At 42.6% G+C, this 21,484-nt stretch overlaps 1 protein-coding gene across 2 annotated transcripts; it reads left to right on the top strand.

The window, feature by feature from the left end:
- The first annotated feature begins 379 nt into the window (after positions 1 to 379).
- On the top strand, positions 380 to 19,339 carry LOC135534032 (proteoglycan 4-like). 2 transcript variants are annotated; one of them, XM_064961181.1, is made up of 6 exons: positions 380 to 413; positions 2,754 to 3,658; positions 14,013 to 14,213; positions 14,869 to 15,539; positions 17,146 to 17,229; positions 19,262 to 19,339. In XM_064961181.1, exons 2-5 carry the CDS (start codon positions 3,406 to 3,408, stop codon positions 17,212 to 17,214), a joined length of 1,194 nt encoding a protein of 397 aa, XP_064817253.1. In that variant the 5' UTR covers positions 380 to 413; positions 2,754 to 3,405; the 3' UTR covers positions 17,215 to 17,229; positions 19,262 to 19,339. The 2 variants fall into 2 exon arrangements, with proteins under 2 accessions (XP_064817253.1, XP_064817254.1); XM_064961182.1 differs by lacking the exon at positions 380 to 413 and having other exon boundaries at positions 2,686 to 3,658.
- The last annotated feature ends 2,145 nt before the right edge of the window (positions 19,340 to 21,484 follow it).

The raw sequence follows: 21,484 nt of genomic DNA, 5'->3' as shown, positions 1-21,484 counted from the left end.
GAAAGAAAATGAAAATAACATGTGGATCTATTTCTATCTAAACTTGTGAATAAACTCCAAGAAAAATATGATTTTCCTGGTGGCTGGGAGGTTCCCAAGTTCTTTACATCTGTCTGGGTGTTAAGGGTGTGCTTCAACCTGAGAAAAGAGCAGAGGGGGGAAGAAATTAACCTCACTGCTCAAATTTCAGTTCTGGTTCAAGTCGCTGAGAACCCCAACTATCTTTAATGTACCATAGTTTTGTAGACAGTTTTACATATTCATAAGCATAATCAAGTTGTCACGAGTTTACTTTTAGATAGCTAATGTATTTGCAGTAAAATTGGGAGGGGCATTTTTGTTGCCAACTTTTTCAGTCACCAATTAATCAATAAACAAGCAGTGGAATGAAGTAGTTCGACAAGTGTTCAAAAGTAAGTAACAAGTCTTTAAAATATAGCTTCAAATATATATTTAATATTTTCTAGAAACCTAGCTAACATTAGCTACGCTTGCAGTGATGATAATGATGGGAATTAGCTAGCTAGATTTCCCTCAGCTGTTTCAATTTAACTATCTAATGGCATTTCCAATCAACTTCATCAATAGATGGTTAACTAACTAGAAAATATATTCGTTTTCCCCTCGCATCTAAAGCTGCCTGATAAAGCTAGCCTGTTGATAGTAAAACTTGGAAGAATGTCGGAGGCCAGCTAGCTAACGCAATAGCGGCTGTCAATGCAATGGCTGGTCTGAAATGTACCATCACGTTTCAGATGATAAGCAAACTACTGTCATGCCCTTTCACAAAAAAAAATCGATGAACACAGATAAAAGAGACGATTACATTCAAGTAGATCATTTTCGTTAATTTACCTCATCCTCTCTTTTTCATGTGGGAAGCTAATTCCTGAGATTTGATTGATGGAACAAACAAGCCTATGGTTTTGGCAGAGGGAACTGATTGGTCAGGAGTTAAACGTCCTGCTCGCAGAGCGAAAAATATAATTTCCACCTGCAAATATCTTTCTACAAATTTACAAAATGTTTTACAAGTTTACGTTACTCTTGTCAGCATGACAACAGTGACAGAACTCCCCGCGTGTATTTTTGGTTCACAACAGAATATTCATACTCGTAAATGGACTTGTAATAATTCTGAAAATAAATGGTACTTGCAAATCTTATTGAATGTATTCAAATGTCAAGTTACAGGTTTGCGACCCTTGTTAAATCTTTCACACATTTTCTTGAGTGGGCAGCTTCAAAATTAAATTACACATTTGCGAAGCTACTTGCAACCACGAATCTCAATGTGTGACGACAAAATTCTAAACACAAACTCATGTAGTTCTGTCACCATTATAACATCGGGTAGAGTAGGTGTCCTGGAGGGCAGGTAGTTTGCCCCCGGTGATGCGTTGTGCAGACCTCACTACCCTCTGGAGAGCCTTATGGTTGTGGGTGGAGCAGTTGCCGTAACAGGCGGTGATACAGCCCGCCAGGCTACCCTGCCGCCCCAGGGGAAAATTAGTTTTGGAATTGTTAGTTAGATTACTTGTTGGTTATTACTGCATTGTCGGAATTAGAAGCACAAGCATTTCGCTACACTCGCATTAAAAACTGCTAACCATGTGTATGTGACAAATAAGATTTGATTTGATTTGTATGACATCTGAGCAATATAAATTGTTCCTCTACAGCGTGGCATGGTCCTCATGTACTTGCAATGTTTGACCTACCCTTATCCCCCAACATCACAGCTTGTTTGTTATAAACTGTGTGTCATGGAAAAACGACTGTCTCTCTATAAAAAAGGTCAATCTGTGATGTGTACGGGAAGATAGACTTGAATCAGAGTACTTTGGACAAAACCAAAACCCTCTTATTCACTTTGAGTCATTTCCAACCAGATGCTTAGAATTTGATTTGTGAGTTATAACTCTAAACACATTTAAAAATAAGCCCTTTTGGACAAATCTCAAGAGATACTACTACTACTCACCATCTAAACAATCCTGCTTAGAATCAGATTTTTTTTACCACTGTTTTCTTTTCTTCTGAAGTATTAGGCTGTCTGTTTCTGTTTGCAGCACCATAGTTTAGTGCTGAAAAACACATTTCCATTTAAGCTTCCTCCAGTAGCTGCATATCTTTTTCCAATTCAGTTTGTTTTCCAATTCCTTCGTATCAGTTAACCCGAGGTACTGGAGTGGAGACTACTTCTCTGGGGGAGGCCACAGACAGGGCAGAGCAAAGAAAACACAAAGCCCCGAAAAGGGCAAACTTTTGTCATCTGCTCAAATAGTTATTCCTTCTATATGTGTGTGTGTGTGTGTGTGTGTGTGTGTGTGTGTGTGTGTGTGTGTGTGTGTGTGTGTGTGTGTGTGTGTGTGTGTGTGTGTGTGTGTGTGTGTGTGTGTGTGTGTGTGTGTGTGTGTGTGTGTGTGGTATGCGTGTGTGTGTGTGTTTCTTCCTGGCTGGGAATGAGTTTTCCTTCAAACTAATGGGAGACTTTGCTAAGCTACATCGTAAGGAAAGAATGCTACAGTTCCCCTGAAATCTGGATAGTAAGGAGAGCGGGACATTCCTAAAAAACTAAATCCAGTTTGAGGTGGAATATGTTCTTTATTGTTTTCATTTTCTTTGAACTAAGTCCACTCCATGAGTCCACAGATGTTGTGGGGTTCAGTATTGTTAGCACACACACATTCTGTCCTCCCCCACCCTCTTTCCACTCTTTTCCCCTCCCCCTCTCCTCCTCTGGAATCCAGCGTCCTGGGAGTCTTTCCATTCGTGCCTGTCTGTGGCAGTCTACGGAGGGAAGAGCAGTCTGCGGAGGGAAGAGCAGTCTGCGGAGGGAAGACCTGGTAGAAGCACTCTGCTACAGGACTAAGCTCTATTTTCAAATCTATAGATTCTGCCTTCCCTCTCCTGGCTTCTCCAGTGAGCTGCTCTGCTCAATCTGTGCTGAGATCTCCTTTTGATCTGGGCACCTGTTCCAACTCATCAGCCAGGTGAAGGTGATTCTTTCTCTGTCTCCCTCAGCCATTGTTTTTGGGCTTCTTTTCCTCCCTCCCTCCCTCCCTCCTCTCTGTGTTCAGCCCTGCCTCATGCTTTGAGTGAGTGGGTTTGGCTGTGGCTTGCAGTGCGCGTGGAGCTCCAGAATATTCCTCACTAGAGTGAAGGTGTGGAACACTGGAGTAGAATACTGAGACAGAACAGTGAGGTGTTTTGGTGAGGTAGAATTATTTTGTAGAATACTGATTTAGAACACTGAGGTAGAATTTCTGAGTAGCGTTCTGAGCTGGAACTTTAGCAATAACTTTAATTCTGAAGTAGAATACTGTGGTGGAATACTTGATCGGAATACTGAGCTAGAAGTATTTTGTGGAACATTCAGGTAGGTACTGTAGAGTAGGGAGGATGGGGGGTCATACTGCAGTGGTGTGTTTGGTTCTGCTGGCCCTATGCTGTGTGCTACTGATAAGAGGAGGGGAGAGCGCAGGAGGCATAGTCTCTATAGGCCAGGCTGTGGAGGAGAGAGGGATGGATGGAGGAATGGAGGCCCTACATGGAGAGGAGTCCCAGGATGAGCCGGCTAAAGAACAGGAGCTCACAGAGACGCAAAGACAGACTGGCAAGGCAAAGAGAGCCACAGAGGAAGAAGCCGTACCAGGTAAGAACAAAGCCAACCTACCTATTATAATACATGTTACTAAGTGGAGAGTTGGGACCCACTGGTAGATCCCAATTGAGTTGTGGCTAGAAACATGGATGATTTTATCTACTTGATGGGGCTCAAGAAGAAAACTGTTTTGGAACCCCTGGCTTGTGTTGCACTAGTGTTCTTGGATCCTAGTCTTGGAGACTCACAAGATGTGCAGGACTTTGTTCCAGCCCAGCAATAACACACCTTATCAACTAAGGATCAAACCATTAATAGAAAAAAATCATCTACATCGTCTGGTTGTTGGGCTGGAACAGATGCCTCCTTTCCAGGAGCAGGACTGGAGAACATTATGTTACATTGTCAGACAGGAGACAGGGCACAGAGGACAGGGGATAAGGCACAGAGAACATGGAAGATGAATGGAGAGCATTGGTTTCAAAAGTAGCCGGCAGTTTCCTGAATTACCCAGGCACTGTTCAGTCACTATGACCTGTCCAACAGTATACACACACATACCCTGCACACACCACTCTCACCTGTTTGTCTCCAGCTCACAAAATCAAGTCACATTTTATTTGACACATGCACCGAATACAACAAGTGTACACTTTACCGTGAAATGCTTACTTACAAGCTTTTTCCCAACAATGTGGTTAAAAAGTAAGAAAATGAGCAAATAGATACAAAGAAAATAGTAACTCAATAAAATAACAATAACAGGGCTATATTTAAGGAGTACCGGTACCAAGTCAGTGTACTTGGGTACGAGGTAGATGGGGTGATTGATTGAGGTAATACAGTGTATTCGGAAAGTATTCAGACCATTGACTTTTTCTACATTTTGTTGTTACAGTCTTACAGTATATTCTAAAGATGAAATCTACACGCAATAACACGGAATACTTTCCGAATGCACTTTATGTACATGTAGGTTTGGTTAGGTTAGGTTAGGTTAGGTTAGGTGATTGATTGATTGAATTACTATGTACAGTACCAGACAAACATTTGGACACACCTACTCAAGGGTTTTTCTTTATTTTTACAATTTTCTGAAGACATCAAACCATGAAATAACACATATGGAATCATGTAGTAACCAGAGAAGTGTTAAACAAATCCAAATATATTTTAGATTCTATAAAGTAGCCACCCTTTGCCTTGATGACAGCTTTGCACTCTCTTGGCATTCTCTCAACGAGCTTCATCTGGAAATGCTTTTCCAACAGTCTTGAAGGAGTTCCCACATATGCTTAGCACTTGTTTGCTGCTTTTCCTTCACTCTGTGGTCCAAATCATCTCAAACCATCTCAATTGGGTTGAGGTCGGGTGAATGTGGAGGCCAAGTCATCTGATGCAGCACTCAATAACTCTCCTTCTTGGTCAAATAGCCATTGCTTTTTTTAACGTACTTTAAAAATATATATATATTTAACGAGGCAAGTCAGCTAAGAACACATTCATATTTATAATGATGGCCTTGTTCAGGGGCAGAACGACAGATTTTTACTTTGTCAGCTCCGGGATTCAATGTAACAATCTTTCCCTTACTGGCCCAACGCTCTAACTACTAGGCTACCTACTGCCCCTTACTGTGAGGATCAACGCTGGAGACGAGAAGCAGGTAAAGCGAGTGAACATTTAATGAAACACAGACATGAAACAGAACAGGAACAGCCTCTGGACAGGAGAAAAATAACATCATCAATGCTGATACAGGGAACAAACTGAAGAGCAGACAAATATAGAGGGGGTAATCCACAAAGTAATGGAGTCCAGGTGAGTCCAATATTGTGCAGCTGCCCGTAATCATGGTGACAGGTGTACGTAATGAAAAGCAGCCTGGAACCCTTGAGCCTGGATATGTGTTGGGTCATTGTCCTGTTGAAGGCAAATGATTGTCCCTCTAAGCGCAAACCAGATGGGATGGCATATCGCTGCAGAATGCTGTTGTAGCCATACTGGTTAAGTGTGCCTTGAATTCTAAATAAATCACAGACAGTGTCACCAGCAAAGCACCTCCACACCATCACAACTCATGTTTCACGGTGGGAACCACACATGTGGAGATCATCCTTTCACCTACTCTGCGTCTCACAAAGACACGGCAATTAGAACCAAAAATCTGAAATCTGGACTCATCAGACCAAAGGACAGATTTCCAACGGTCTAAAGTCCATTGCTCGTGTTTCTTGGCCCAAGCAAGTCTCTTATTCTTATTAGTGTCCTTTAGTAGTGGTTTCTTTGCAGCAATTTGACCATGAAGGCCTAATTCATAAGGTCTCCTCTGAACAGTTGATGTTGAGATGTGTTTGATACTTGAACTCTGTGAAGCATTTATTTGGTCTGAAAATTCTGAGGATGGTAACTCTAAGGAACTTATCCTCTGTAGCAGAGGTAACTCTGGGTCTTCCTGTCATGTGGCAGTCCTCATGAGTGCCAGTTTCATCATAGCACTTGATAGTTTTTGCGACTGCACTTGAAGAAACTTTCAAAGTTCTTGAAATTGTATGGATTGACTGACCTTCATGTTTTAAAGTAATGATGGACTGTTGTTTCTCTTTGCTTATATGAGCTGTTCTTGCCATAATATGGACTTGGTCTTTTACCAAATAGGGCTGTCTTCTGTATACCACCAGTCAAAAGTTTGGACACACCTACTCAATGCCAAGAGTGTGCAAAGCTGTCATCAAGGCAAAGGGTCTCTACTTTGAAGAATCTAAAATATATTTTGATTGAGTGTGTGGACAGGTGTCTTTTATACAGGTAACGAGTTCAAACAGGTGCATTTAATACAGGTAATGAGTGGAGAACAGGAGGGCCTCGTAAAGAGAAACTATCATGTCTGTGAGAGCCAGAATTCTTACTGGTTGGTAGGTGATCAAATACTTATGTCATGCAATATAATGTAAATTAATTACTTAAAAATCATACAATGTGATTTTCTGGATTTTTGTTTTAGATTCCGTCTCTCACAGTTGAAGTGTACCTATGATACAAAATGACAGACCTCTACATGCTTCGTAAGTAGGAAAACCTACAAAATCGGCAGTGTATCAAATACTTGTTCTCCCAACTGTATATCAATGGTTAATTTTCTTCCTCTCATGCTTTAAACTGTGGAATACCACAGGGCAGCTGCCTTGGTCCACTTCTTTACTTAATATATACAACAACCTTCCATATGCCTTATCTGAAACTCAAACCACTACATTTTCAGATGATACTACAATTTATACAGCAAGACAATAAAATAAAATAAAATCAATTTGTATTAGTCAAATGTGCCGAATACAACAGGTATTACATGGAAACGCTTACTCACGAGCCCCTAACCAACAATGCAGTTATACGGATAAGAATAAGAAATAAAAGTAACAAGTAATTAAAGAACAGCAGTAAAATAACACTTGTAAGACTATATACAGGGGGTTACCAATACAAGGTCAATGTGCAGGGGCACCAGTTAGTTGAGGTAATATATACATGTAGGTAGATTTATTAAAGTGACTATGCATAGGAGATAACAACAGAGAGTAGCAGCGGTGAATAAGGGGGGGGGCAATGCAAATAGTTTGGGTAGCTATTTGAATAGGTGTTCAGGAGTTTTATGGCTTGGGGGTAGAAGCTGTTTAGAAGCTTCTTGGACCTAGACTTCGTGCTCCGGTACCGCTTGTTGTGTGGTAGCAACGAGAACAGTCTATGACTAGGGTGGCTTGAGTCTTTGACAAATTTTAGGGCCTTCCTCTGACACCGCCTGGTATAGAGGTCCTGGATGGCAGGAAGTTTGGCCCCAGTGGTGTACTGGGCCGTACGCACTACCCTCTGTGGTGCCTTGCGGTCGGAGGCCGAGTAGTTGCCGTACCAGGCAGTGATACAACCAGCTGTAGAAACTTTTGAGGATTTGAAGACCCATGTCAAATCTTTTCAGTCTCCCGGGGTGGAATAGGTTTTGTCGTGCCCTCTTTCACGACTGTCTTGGTGTGCTTGGACCATGTTAGTTTGCTGGTGATGTGAACACCAAGGAACTTGAAGCTCTCAACCTGCTCCACTGCAGCCCTGTCGCTGAGAATGGGGGCGTGCTCGGTCCTCTTTTTCCAATCGGTTCAACACGTACAGCAAGCTATACAAGTAGATTTGGAAAATATCAGGGAGTGGGTTTGCCGGGAACAAACTTGTTTTAAACACTAAGAAAACCAAAGTTATGTTGGTCTGTTCCACTAGGAAAAGGCCAACACAGCATGGGATACAATTAAGTATGGGGGGAGTACAAACTTAGGAAGTGGCAGAAACCAAACTACTAGGAGTGCAGCTAGACAACTGCTTATCATGGTCGTCTCAAATAACTCATCTATGTAAAACAAAATATTAAAACTGCATGCATGATCATAAGGATAGCTAAATATTTACCAGGAAAGATTCTTAAGTAAACAACCCAAGCATTAATTGGGAGTCAGGTGATCTACTGTTCTGTGTTCTGGGGAAATGCATCCACAAGTTAAATTTGGAGGCTGCAGATTAAACAGAACAAAGCAGCAAGGATTGTTTAAAGGTGGATATATGGTTATTCGGTTGTAGTCATGCTCAATGCTCTTGGTTGGTCATCAGTCAACAAGATATTAAATAAATACATGCTTATTTTATTTCATAATATACACAATTTAAAACAGCCAAACTCTATTCACAACAGTATTCAGTTGGAAAGAGACAGACATTCAGTAAATACTAGGTGTCAAAGTCGTGTGTATAGGTGGCATGGAAGTCAGGCGCAGGAGAGTCAAACGGAGTGTAAAATGGAGTCTTTAATGAATGTCCACATAACATGCTCCATAACACTAATAAGAATAGAATATAAACAAACATGGGTATGAGGACCCATCGCGCACCTATACAATAAACACAACACTGACAATAAACAATCTCTGACAAAGACATGAAGGGAAACAGAGAGTTAAATACACAACAGGTAATGAATGATATTGAAAACAGGTGTGTGGGAAGACAAGACAAAACCAATGGAAAATGAAAAATGTGGAAAATGTGTCTCTTGGCATGCACCAGAGCAGTGCAAAGTATACCTGGGCCTGAGACTGGGACTGGTACTTGGACAGGGATTTAGACTGAGACTGGTACTCGGTCTAGGACTGGGACTGAGACTGAGACTTGGACTAGGACTGGTACTGAGACTGGGACTGGGACTGGTACTTGGACTAGGACTGGGACTGGTACTTGGACTGAGACTGGTACTTGGACTGAGACTGGGACTGGGACTGAGACTGAGACTGAGACTTGGACTAGGACTGGGACTGAGACTGGGACTGGTACTTGGACTAGGACTGGGACTGGGACTTAGACTGAGACTGGTACTCGGACTAGGACTGGGACTGGAACTGGGACTGGAACTGGGACTGAGACTGAGACTGAGACTGAGACTGGGACTGGGACTGGTACTTGGACTGGGACTGGGACTGAGACTGGTACTTGGACTGAGACTGGGACTGGGACTGGGACTGGTACTTGGACTGAGACTGGGACTGGGACTGAGACTGGTACTTGGACTAGGACTGGTACTGGGACTGGAACTTAGACTGAGACTGGTAGTTGGACTGGGACTGGGACTTAGACTGAGACTGAGGCTGAGACTGGTACTTGGACTGGGACTGAGACTGAGACTGAGGCTGAGACTGGTACTTGGACTGGGACTGGGACTGGAACTGGTACTTGGACTGGAACTGACACTAGTACTTGGACTGGGACTGAGACTGCTACTGGGACTTAGACTGAGACTGGTACTTGGACTAGTACTGGGACTGAGACTGGTACTTTGGACTAGCACTGGTACTTGGACTGGGACTGGGACTGGGACGTGGACTGGAACTGAGACTGAGACTGAGACTGGGACTGGTACTGGGACTTAGACTGAGACTGGTACTTGGACTGGGACTTGTACTTGGACTGGGACTTAGACTGAGACTGGTACTTGGACTGGGACTGGTACTTGGACTGAGACTTAGACTGAGACTGGTAGTTGGACTGGGACTGGGACTGAGACTGAGGCTGAGACTGGTACTTGGACTGGGATTGGGACTGGAACTGGTACTTGGACTAGGACTGGTACTGGGACTGGGACTGGGACTGGGACTGGGACTGAGACTGGTACTTGGACTAGGACTGAGACTGAGACTGAGGCTGAGACTGGTACTTGGACTGGGACTGAGACTGAGACTGGTACTTGGACTGGTACTTGTACTTGGACTGGGACTGGGACTGAGACTGGTACTTGGACTAGGACTGGTACTGGGACTGGAACTTAGACTGAGACTGGTAGTTGGACTGGGACTGGGACTTAGACTGAGACTGGTACTTGGACTGGGACTGAGACTGAGACTGAGGCTGAGACTGGTACTTGGACTGGGACTGAGACTGAGACTGAGACTGGTACTTGGACTGGTACTTGTACTTGGACTGGGACTGGGACTGTGACTGGTACTTGGACTAGGACTGGTACTGGGACTGGAACTTAGACTGAGACTGGTAGTTGGACTGGGACTGGGACTTAGACTGAGACTGGTACTTGGACTGGGACTGAGACTGAGACTGAGGCTGAGACTGGTACTTGGACTGGGACTGGGACTGGAACTGGTACTTGGACTGGAACTGAGACTAGTACTTGGACTGGGACTGGGACTGGGACTGAGACTGGTACTTGGACTGGGACTGAGACTGAGACTGAGGCTGAGACTGGTACTTGGACTGGGACTGGGACTGGAACTGGTACTTGGACTGGAACTGAGACTGGTACTTGGACTGGAACTGAGACTAGTACTTGGACTGGGACTGGGACTGGGACTGAGACTGGTACTTGGACTAGGACTGGTACTGGGACTGGAACTTAGACTGAGACTGGTAGTTGGACTGGGACTGGGACTTAGACTGAGACTGAGGCTGAGACTGGTACTTGGACTGGGACTGGGACTGGAACTGGTACTTGGACTGGAACTGAGACTAGTACTTGGACTGGGACTGAGACTGCTACTGGGACTTAGACTGAGACTGGTACTTGGACTAGTACTGGGACTGAGACTGGTACTTTGGACTAGCACTGGTACTTGGACTGAGACTGAGACTGGTACTTGGACTGGGACTTGGACTGAGACTGAGACTGGTACTTGGACTGGGACTTGTACTTGGACTGGGACTTAGACTGAGACTGGTACTTGGACTGGGACTGGTACTTGGACTGAGACTGGGACTTGGACTGGGACTTGGACTGGGACTGGGACTGGGACTTGGACTGGGACTGAGACTGGGGAAGATTTAGTCTGCTGCTGCAGTAACAGACCTGGCTGGACTCTGAGCTGAGCATCTTGCAAACAGATTTGTACAGTCAACTTTTCTTTTCCACTGATTGTGCTGTAATCATGGGTGAACAGTGACCACAGAACCCCACTCTACAGTGGAAGGAATCACCCTCTGAGACAGAGATGATGATGAAGTTTTAATCATAAAGTACATTTGTTTCTGAGTTTCACAGCTTAAAATCTAGTAAACTTCAGCACACACATCTGTTGGTTGAATCAGACCAATTTCCCAATTTGGTTGCACTAAAACCATGTATTTATATGGTAATTATATTAGTTAGTAGGTACTGTGTAACCACACTGAAGAAAAATATAAAATGCAACATGCCTCAATTTTGAAGATTTCACTGAGTTACAGTTCATATAAGGAAATCAGTCAATTTAAATAAATCTATGGATTTCACATGACTGGGAATACACAGGGCCAGCCCGCTCATTTGGCAGATTTAGGCTGTGGCCTGTGGCGGCACATTGACGAGGGTATCATTTTCTGAACTAAATTGATAAAGATGCACCTCCAACAACACATTAAATCTCACATAATGTTTGTTCCAAACATAGACGTTTCTAAATGACGTCTTTTCAACTTTTATTTAGAACCAAAAATTATGTTGATTTCAACGTCTGGAAAATGCATATTTTCAATGTCCGGAAAAAAACAACACATTTTCACCTTTCATTCAGAACGTAAATTGAACCTAACTTCAATGTCTGGAAAATACTATTTTAGATGTCTTTTCAATGTTATTTTGTTTACTGAGACTGTTCTAGTTTTGCATGGGAAGGCAATTTTTTTAGGCTTGCCTAGGGTGGCAGAATGGCCGGGACCGACCCTGGGAATACATGGTCTGCAGTTGGACACTGCCAAATTCTCTAAAACAACGTTGGAGGCAGCTTATGGTAGAGACATTAACATTCAAGTCTCTGGCAACAGCTCTGGTGGACATTCCTGCAGTCAGCATGCCAATTGCACGCTCTCGCAAAACTTGAGACATCTGTGTCATTGTGTTGTGTGACAAAACTGGGTCAGCAGGTAGCCTAGTGGTTAGAGTGTTGGACTAGTAATTGAAAGGTTGCAAGATTGGATTCCAAGCAGACAAGGTAAAAAATCTGTTCTTCTGCCCCTGAATAAGGCAGTTAACCCATGGGTTAAAATTTTAATTTTTATTGTTAGGTAAAAAAAACAACGTTTTTTTAGAGTGGCCTTTTATTGTCCCCAGCACAAGTTACACCTGCGTAGTGATCATGCTGTTTAATCAGCTTAATATGCCATATAGATGGATTATCTTGGCAAAGGACAATAGCTCACTAGCAAGGACGTAAACAAATTTGTGCACAAAATTTTAGAGAAATAAGCTTTTTGTGCATTTGGAATTTTTATTTCAGCTCATGAAACATGGAACCAACACTTAACATGTTGCGTCCATTTTTTTGTTCAGTGTATGTTGTACTTTAGGTAGACATTGTTACATAGTTTGTAGTGTGCTATGGGATAGTTGCTACTACTGTTATACCTATTTGTCCACCATTGAGAAGATATGAGAATGACCAACCACACAGAGTCAGACGGGACAATGTTGATAATGCCCTAACAGCATATCATTACAGTTTGACTGAGTTTACTAATGGAGAGGAATATTTTCCATGAAGACATCGCCGTTCCACAGTTATGTCACTGGCACTGATATTCAGACAGCCATGAAAGGCTCCACTGACTTCTGGATTTACACAACTTTTTGCTTCCCAATATGTTACATTACATTACATTACATTACAATACAATACAATACAATGCCTTCCAGTGGCGATTGAGGCAGAACCATAAGCAGCACAAGAGGATAATTACATCCACATATTATTCATAACATGCAAAATTCTGTAAATATGTTCATTTAGAGGAAAGGCCAGAAAGAAGAACAGCTTCATTATCCATTCCACATCAAATAGAAACCTACAGTCCTAGTATGTGATTTTGGAATATCCAAATGGGACATCATGTGGTAACACTTAGATAAGCCCAGATCTCCTTGACCATGAGTATGATGATGTCGCTATAGTTCCTCTTCTGAGGTTTGTCTGTGTGTACATATGTGTTTGTGTGTCCCGGGCCTCCCGAAGGGCGCAGCAGTCTAAGGAACTGCATTGCAGTGTTTGAGGTGTCACTACAGACCCGGGTTCGATCCCAGGCTGTGTCACAACTGGCCATGACTGGGAGACCCATGAAGCAGAGCACAATTGGCCCAGCGTTGTCCGGGTTAGGGCAGGGTTTGGCTGGCCAGGATTTCCTTGTCTTATCATGCTCTAGCAACTAAAAAGCTGACTTTGGTCACCAACTGGATGGTGATTGGTGCGGCTGGCTTCCGGGTTAAGTGAGCAACGTGTCAAGAAGCAGTGTGGCTTGGCAGGGTTGTGTTTCAGATGACGCATGGCTCTCGACCTTTGCCTCGCCGGAGTCAGTAGGGGAGTTTCAGTGATGGGACAAGACTAACTACCAATTGGATATCACGAAATTGGGGGAAAAAAGGGAAACTTCCCCAAACCTTTTTTGTAGATATAACAGAGAGGAGGCTTTCTTCTGCACAGGACACCGTCATCTCCCCCCCGCCCACACACATACACAGCCTGTCTGCCAGACGTTAGCTCAGCTGTGCCCCCTGCTAGTGATGCTGTCTGGCAGACCCACTTCCTGGTACACGTCTGTACCGGGATCTCTGTCTTTCTGTCTGTCTCTCTCTTCGTCCCTCGTTCTCTCATCATTCTGTTTCAATTGCAGAAAGTTGATGTTGATTTACAGCCGTTGCTTGAATGCCATATTGTCCTATCAATTTCAACATTTACATTACATTTACAATTGAGTAATTTAGCAGACCCTCTCATCCAGAGCGATATACATATCTGTTTGCAATAAGCCTGGCAGGAGCTGTAAGGCCTCATATTGGGCCCTCAGGGGTCAACATGATCGAGTTGACTCACTTTCCTTTGCTTCTTCGTCCATCTCCAAGCCCGGGTCAGGAGAGCCCCAGAGGAGGACGAGGGCAAAGGGAAGAAAAAAAAGGGTAAGAAGGACAAGAAGAACAAGGAGTCTAAAGCAGACAAAAAGCTGAAGGACAAGGGAGGCCGCCGCAGCAAAGCACCAACAACTCCACCACCGACCACTACCACACTACCACCGACCACTACCACAGAGGTGTACACAGAGCCAGGTAATTTAGTTACACACCACTCTAGTTAAAGGTCCAATGCAGCTGTTTTCATCTCAGTATCAAATCATTTCTGGGTAACAATTAAGTACCTTACTATGATTATTTTCATAAAAAAATTGTAAAAAAATAAACAAAAAACAGCTTCTTAGTAAAGAGCAATTTCTCAAGCAAGAATTTTGCTAGGACTGCCTGGGAGTGTTCTGAGTGGAGAGGGAAAACTGACGATTAGCTGTTATTGGCAGAGAGGATTGGAACTCTTATTGGTTTATTAACTCATTTGCAGCCTGGTGATGTCACCAGGCAAGCCAAAACTCCATCCCACCGAAACAGGCTAAAATTTCAGGCTATCTTTATAAACAGCTCTAACGCTAAAGGGTATCATTGTCATTTTCACAATTTCACCGTATTATTCCAACTTCAATGTGCAAATACTGTATATATGAAACACAGAAAATCTCGTTTTTGACCTCACTGGAATTGGTAAATTAGCTATACAATGATTTGTAATTTGTGAGTGCTAAGTTGTTTGGGCTGAGATGGTGCCTCAGTGTTCTAATACCAATCTAAATGTTGATCTTATTTGTACCGTTGAAAAGTATATTTATTTTCTCCACAATAATAATGTTACATCTACTGTCCTGTGTCCCTCTGACAGAGGATGACTACTGGAACCCTGATGATGATAAGCCAGCCACCCCAGAGACCGACTCAGAGGATGACTACTGGAACCCTGATGATGATAAGCCAGCCACCCCAGAGACCGACTCAGAGGATGACTACTGGAACCCTGATGATGATAAGCCAGCCACCCCAGAGACCGACTCAGAGGATGAGTACTGGAACCCTGATGATGATAAGCCAGCCACCCCAGAGACTGACTCAGAGGATAAGTACTGGAACCCTGATGATGATAAGCCAGCCACCCCAGAGACTGACTCAGAGGATGAGTACTGGAACCCTGATGATGATAAGCCAGCCACCCCAGAGACTGACTCAGAGGATGAGTACTGGAACCCTGATGATGATAAGCCAGCCACCCCAGAGACTGACTCAGAGGATGAGTACTGGAACCCTGATGATGATAAGCCAGCCACCCCAGAGACTGACTCAGAGGATGAGTACTGGAACCCTGATGATGATATGCCAGCCACCCCAGAGACTGACTCAGAGGATGACTACTGGAAGGGAGAGGAGGAGGAGCCTGCAGGCCCAGTGGTCGACACAGAAGATGACTATTGGAAGGGAGAGGACCCGGCGGCCACATCCCCCCTCTTGTGGTGGATGGAGAGGTGGACACGGGAGATGAAGACTACTGGGAAGCCAAATGTATGTTTAAACCTCAGTTTCCTAAAATGACTGACAATGACTGACTGACTGAATGGATGGATGAATGGATGAATGGGATAAAGGTACCAACAACTGTAAAATGTCATTTTGAGATAACTTGAACAGTAATTTCCAAGTATTTAGTCAAGTATTTGACATACTAGCTATTTGTTTATAAGTTTATAACAGCACATACTGAACTATTTGGACTTGTACATTTCTTCTCCAGCTCCTCTCTGTATCAAACCACCTGGAGTCTTTAACCCAGGGTTTCCCAAACTCGGTCCTCGGGACCCCAAGGTGAGCACGTTTGGGTTTTTGCCAAAAAGCACTACGCAGCTAATTCAAATAATAAACTACTCATCCAGCTTTGATCATTTGAATCAGCTGTGTAGTATTAGGGCAAAAACCAAAACTTCCGCCCCTTGGAGTCAGAGTACCGAGTTTGAGAAATGCTGCTTTAACCAATGAGTTTTAAATCAGATGATGGAAAGATCATCTCATATGAAGGTCTGTCAGTGACATTCATAGCTAAGCTCAGCTCATCTGTACTTTGTGTGAAATTTACAAGTTTTCATTACGTTACTGTGTCCATATTTCCACTACTGTTTTACTCTACCATTGCTCCATATTTCCACTCCTACAGTATCTTACTCTCCAGTACCTCTCTATTTCTCTCACCATATCACTCCACCATCTCTTTCCATTCTCATCCTCTATTTCTCTCCATCTCTCTCTGTTCTCATCCTCTATTTCTCTCACCATATCACTCAATCTCTCTCCGTTCTCATCCTCTATTTCTCTCACCATATCACTCCATCGTCTCTCTCCGTTCTCATCCTCTATTTCTCTCACCATATCACTCCATCGTTTCTCTCCGTTCTCATCTTCTATTTCTCTCACCATATTACTCCATTGTCTCTCTGTTCTCATCCTCTATTTCTCTCACCATATCACTCCATCTCTCTCCGTTCTCATCCTCTATTTCTCTCACCATATCCTCCATCGTCTCTCTCCGTTCTCATCCTCTATTTCTCTCACCATATCACTCCATCTCTCTCTGTTCTCATCCTCTATTTCTCTCACCATATCACTCCATCGTCTCTCTCCGTTCTCATCCTCTATTTCTCTCACCATATCACTCCATCTCTCTCCGTTCTCATCCTCTATTTCTCTCACCATATCACTCCATCGTCTCTCTCCGTTCTCATCCTCTATTTCTCTCACCATATCACTCCAACTTCTCTCTCTGTTCTCATCCTCTATTTCTCTCACCATATCACTCCATCGTCTCTCTCCATTCTCATCCTCTATTTCTCTCACCATATCACTCCAACATCTCTCTCCGTTCCATTTCTCTTCTTGCGCTCTACTCGTACTTCATCATCCATCTCCTTCCTTTCTTCCTGACTCATCTTCCTCTTCTATCTCACTCTCTTCAATCTTGCACTCCTTTCTTTCTCTCTTCTCTTTTTCATTCTCTCACGCTTTCACTCTCTTTCGCTCTCATTCTCTCAATATCTCGCTCTCTCAATCTCTTACTCTCTCACTCACTATCGCACTCTCTCATTCTCTCACTCTCACTCTCTCTGTTCTCCAATAACAGATGAGGTGCCCGAGAATCTTCCTTTCCCTGACGGTAAAGAGGTCGTCCCCACAGAGAAAGATGACTTGAGCTACGTTGTCACAGGTAACTTACATAATTCAATCAATCAATCAATACGTACTGTAAATATATCTCAGTCAGTCAGTCAGTCAGTCACTGCTTAGAGAGCCACAGTGTATGCTGGTGTTCCTTCTTTCTAAGAATGAAAGACAACCCGTGTTTTAGTGTGGGATATGATCAACCGTCCTCTAACTCCAGGGAATCACATCAGGCTAGCAAGATCATAGCCGTTCTTTTAAATGAGAGTGAGTGGGTGAGAGTTTAGTTCCACACAATCAAAGGCTTTTCATGGTTTTGTTTTTGATCGAGAAGCCTTTCACAAGATGGTTGCTCTGTTATATTCCTTGTAAATGTAAATTAAACATTTAACTAGGCAAATAACAAGCAGTGAGTTCCACTAGCTTTACGTTGGTCCAAACAGAGAGCGTCTGTTGTGGCTGCAGAAATTTGAACATCACTGTATTGGAAGATTACTGCATTATCAAGGCCTTTAGTTAAATAGCCGTAGCTACAGAGAGCTTTGGAAAGCACACATAATACTAAAGAGAGTCTGTGTCATGTTGTTCAGTAAAATGAGAACAGTACGACCAAACAGGTTTCTGCTGGAGTCAACTTGTGGTTTTGCCAGGGCAGTTATGTCCCACTGTGCACATGCGTCAGTTCAACGTCTAGTTTTGATTTGCATTTGAATGAGTTGTCAACTAACGTTAATTCAACGTGAAATCAATAAAACCATGTCATTTGATTTATAGTAGGTTAAATGTTGGGTGAAAAAAAGACAAACATTCTCAAAATTTCTTAAGTTGATGACTTTTTGCAAATTCAATCAAATTCAATCAATCAATCAGTTTTCCACTGCTGAAATGACGTGGAAACAACATTGATTCAACCAGTTTGTGCCCAGTGGGGTAGTCCTGTTGAATCAATGCAGAAACAATGTGTTACCCAGGATACAGTATACTAAGACTGTTCTAACATTGTGTTTCTCCCTCTGATACAGTATACTAAGACTGTTCTAACGTTGTGTTTCTCCCTCTGATACAGTATACTAAGACTGTTCTAACATTGTGTTTCTCCCTCTGATACAGTGTACTAAGACTGTTCTAACATTGTGTTTCTCCCTCTGATACAGTATACTAAGACTGTTCTAACATTGTGTTTCTCCCTCTGATACAGTATACTAAGACTGTTGTAACATTGTGTTTCTCCCTCTGATACAGTATACTAAGACTGTTCTAACATTGTGTTTCTCCCTCTGATACAGTATACTAAGACTGTTCTAACGTTGTGTTTCTCCCTCTGATACAGTATACTAAGACTGTTCTAACGTTGTGTTTCTCCCTCTGATACAGTGTACTAAGACTGTTCTAACATTGTGTTTCTCCCTCTGATACAGTGTACTAAGACTGTTCTAACATTGTGTTTCTCCCTCTGATACAGTATACTAAGACTGTTCTAACATTGTGTTTCTCCCTCTGATACAGTATACTAAGACTGTTCTAACGTTGTGTTTCTCCCTCTGATACAGTGTACTAAGACTGTTCTAACGTTGTGTTTCTCCCTCTGATACAGTATACTAAGACTGTTCTAACATTGTGTTTCTCCCTCTGATACAGTATACTAAGACTGTTGTAACATTGTGTTTCTCCCTCTGATACAGTATACTAAGACTGTTCTAACGTTGTGTTTCTCCCTCTGATACAGTGTACTAAGACTGTTCTAACGTTGTGTTTCTCCCTCTGATACAGTATACTAAGACTGTTCTAACATTGTGTTTCTCCCTCTGATACAGTATACTAAGACTGTTGTAACATTGTGTTTCTCCCTCTGATACAGTATACTAAGACTGTTCTAACATTGTGTTTCTCCCTCTGATACAGTGTACTAAGACTGTTCTAACATTGTGTTTCTCCCTCTGATACAGTATACTAAGACTGTTCTAACATTGTGTTTCTCCCTCTGATACAGTATACTAAGACTGTTCTAACATTGTGTTTCTCCCTCTGATACAGTATACTAAGACTGTTCTAACATTGTGTTTCTCCCTCTGATACAGAGGATTCTATTACACCACCACCTACCTATGAAAGCCCATGGTACGAGGAGTATGACTATGGATATAGTGGTGGAGAGAGTATGTACACACACACACACACACATGAAATGAACTAACATTAACCCATGGCCAAATCTCCAATAGAAATCTGTTTTTCATTTCATTGGGACCCTGCAGTAAATTAAAGATTAGATAGACACAATAAAGGTGGACCGCTACCACAAAGTCAAAGTAATGGGCCTTCACTCTCTCATTCCCCACAAGAATGAACAAGAGACGTGTATAATTGTCAGGCTGTTTCAATTACATGGTCTGTTATCTTCTTCATAAATTTGGGTTTAGCGAGACTTTGCCAGCTGAAGTTACAAACTGCAAAATATGCTAAGTAATGGAATTGATCCTTTCTTCAAACACTTATGTTTATGGTTATGTGGCAAACATGAAGAAAGGGAAGAGGGGAAAAAGTTGAAGAATGCTTTGTTCACACCTGTTGTGATGGATTACCTGTCAGATAGAATAGGGAATCATGACAGCTGTTGGTATTCTATCTGCAACATTTTGAATGTTTCACATCTGAAACATGGGGAGGTGGGGAAAATGGATTCACCCATTGAAGTTTTTCCTCCTTTGTTTACTACAGCAAAAAAACAGGAGGAGGAGGAGGAGAGGGAAAGACAAAGGAAAGAAAAGGAGAGAGAGGACAGAGGTATGATCTGATCTGTGGTCTGTCTGTCTGTTCCATTATGATCTGAATGACTGTGATCTATCTGTCCGTCTGTCCGTCCATCTGTCCTAGGTTGTGGATACTTCCCATCACACAGTAATATTTGACACTACGTTTACATTTTGGTCATTTAGCCGTAAGACTAAATATCTTTGGTAATTCTTATGCAGAGCGGCTAACAATCAGTGCGTTCAATTAAGGGAGGTAAAACAACCACACATTGCAACAAGTCAAACTTAGTAACACTGCAATGCCAAACGTTGTACTGTCAAAGCTCTCAGACAATCAGAAGAACATATGACACACAGATATAACATGTCATGTTACTCACAGATTCATGTACAGGAGGTTTATCAGTCCCATGTGGTTCATGGTTCCAATAAAAGCCAAAGAACGAAAACACAGATGTTAGTCTCTGCCTGGGCTTCACTTGCTAAGACTTGCAGACGAGGGACAAAAGTTAATTCTCTCCAGAACAGGACAAATCTCAACCGTAAATGTGTTGTGAAGGAAGGATGGCAGGGAAGAAAGGCCTGGGGTATAGTGGTGACCTGTACTGTTTGAAATATTTATGAGCTGGAGTGGAGCAAAGAAAGAGGGAGGATGGGCCAGCCAAGAGAGGTTACAGTACTAACAGGAAAGATGAATGAAAAGAGAGAAAAAAACAAGATAAGGGATAGAAACAGAGGAGCATAGAGTCCCGGTTAGAGAAGGAAGGCAGAGATCTAACCAACAGCTGTTGCCACATGTTCCGGTCTCTTTCTGTACCTCGTGCACTGTGACCATGTTAGAACCACAGGAACTGTATAATCATAATATGGAACATTTGTCTGTGTGGGATAGCCAGGGTGTGTTATTAACCAGTAAAGGGATGACAGATATAATGCGTTTTCAGTGTGGGATATCCAGGGTGTGGGATTAACCAGTAAAGGGATGACAGATATAATGTGTTTCAGTGTGGGATTAAACAGTAAAGGGATGACAGATATAATGTGTTTTCAGTGTGGGATATCCAGGGTGTGTTATTAACCAGTAAAGGGATGACAGATATAATGTGTTTCAGTGTGGGATATCCAGGGTGTGTTATTAAACAGTAAAGGGATGACAGATATAATGTGTTTTCAGTGTGGGATATCCAGGGTGTGTTATTAAACAGTAAAGGGATGACAGATATAATGTGTTTTCAGTGTGGGATATCCAGGGTGTGTTATTAACCAGTAAAGGGATGACAGATATAATGTGTTTTCAGTGTGGGATATCCAGGGTGTGTTATTAACCAGTAAAGGGATGACAGATATAATGTGTTTCAGTGTGGGATTAAACAGTAAAGGGATGACAGATATAATGTGTTTTCAGTGTGGGATATCCAGGGTGTGTTATTAACCAGTAAAGGGATGACAGATATAATGTGTTTTCAGTGTGGGATATCCAGGGTGTGTTATTAACCAGTAAAGGGATGACAGATATGTGTTTTCAGTGTGGGATATCCAGTAAAGGGA

The sequence above is a fragment of the Oncorhynchus masou genome, unplaced genomic scaffold (assembly GCF_036934945.1).
Source record: "Oncorhynchus masou masou isolate Uvic2021 unplaced genomic scaffold, UVic_Omas_1.1 unplaced_scaffold_2933, whole genome shotgun sequence".
Lineage (NCBI taxonomy): Eukaryota > Metazoa > Chordata > Actinopteri > Salmoniformes > Salmonidae > Oncorhynchus > Oncorhynchus masou.
The sequence above is the reverse complement of the archived record's forward strand: the minus strand, read 5'-3'. Positions and strand labels throughout refer to the sequence as shown.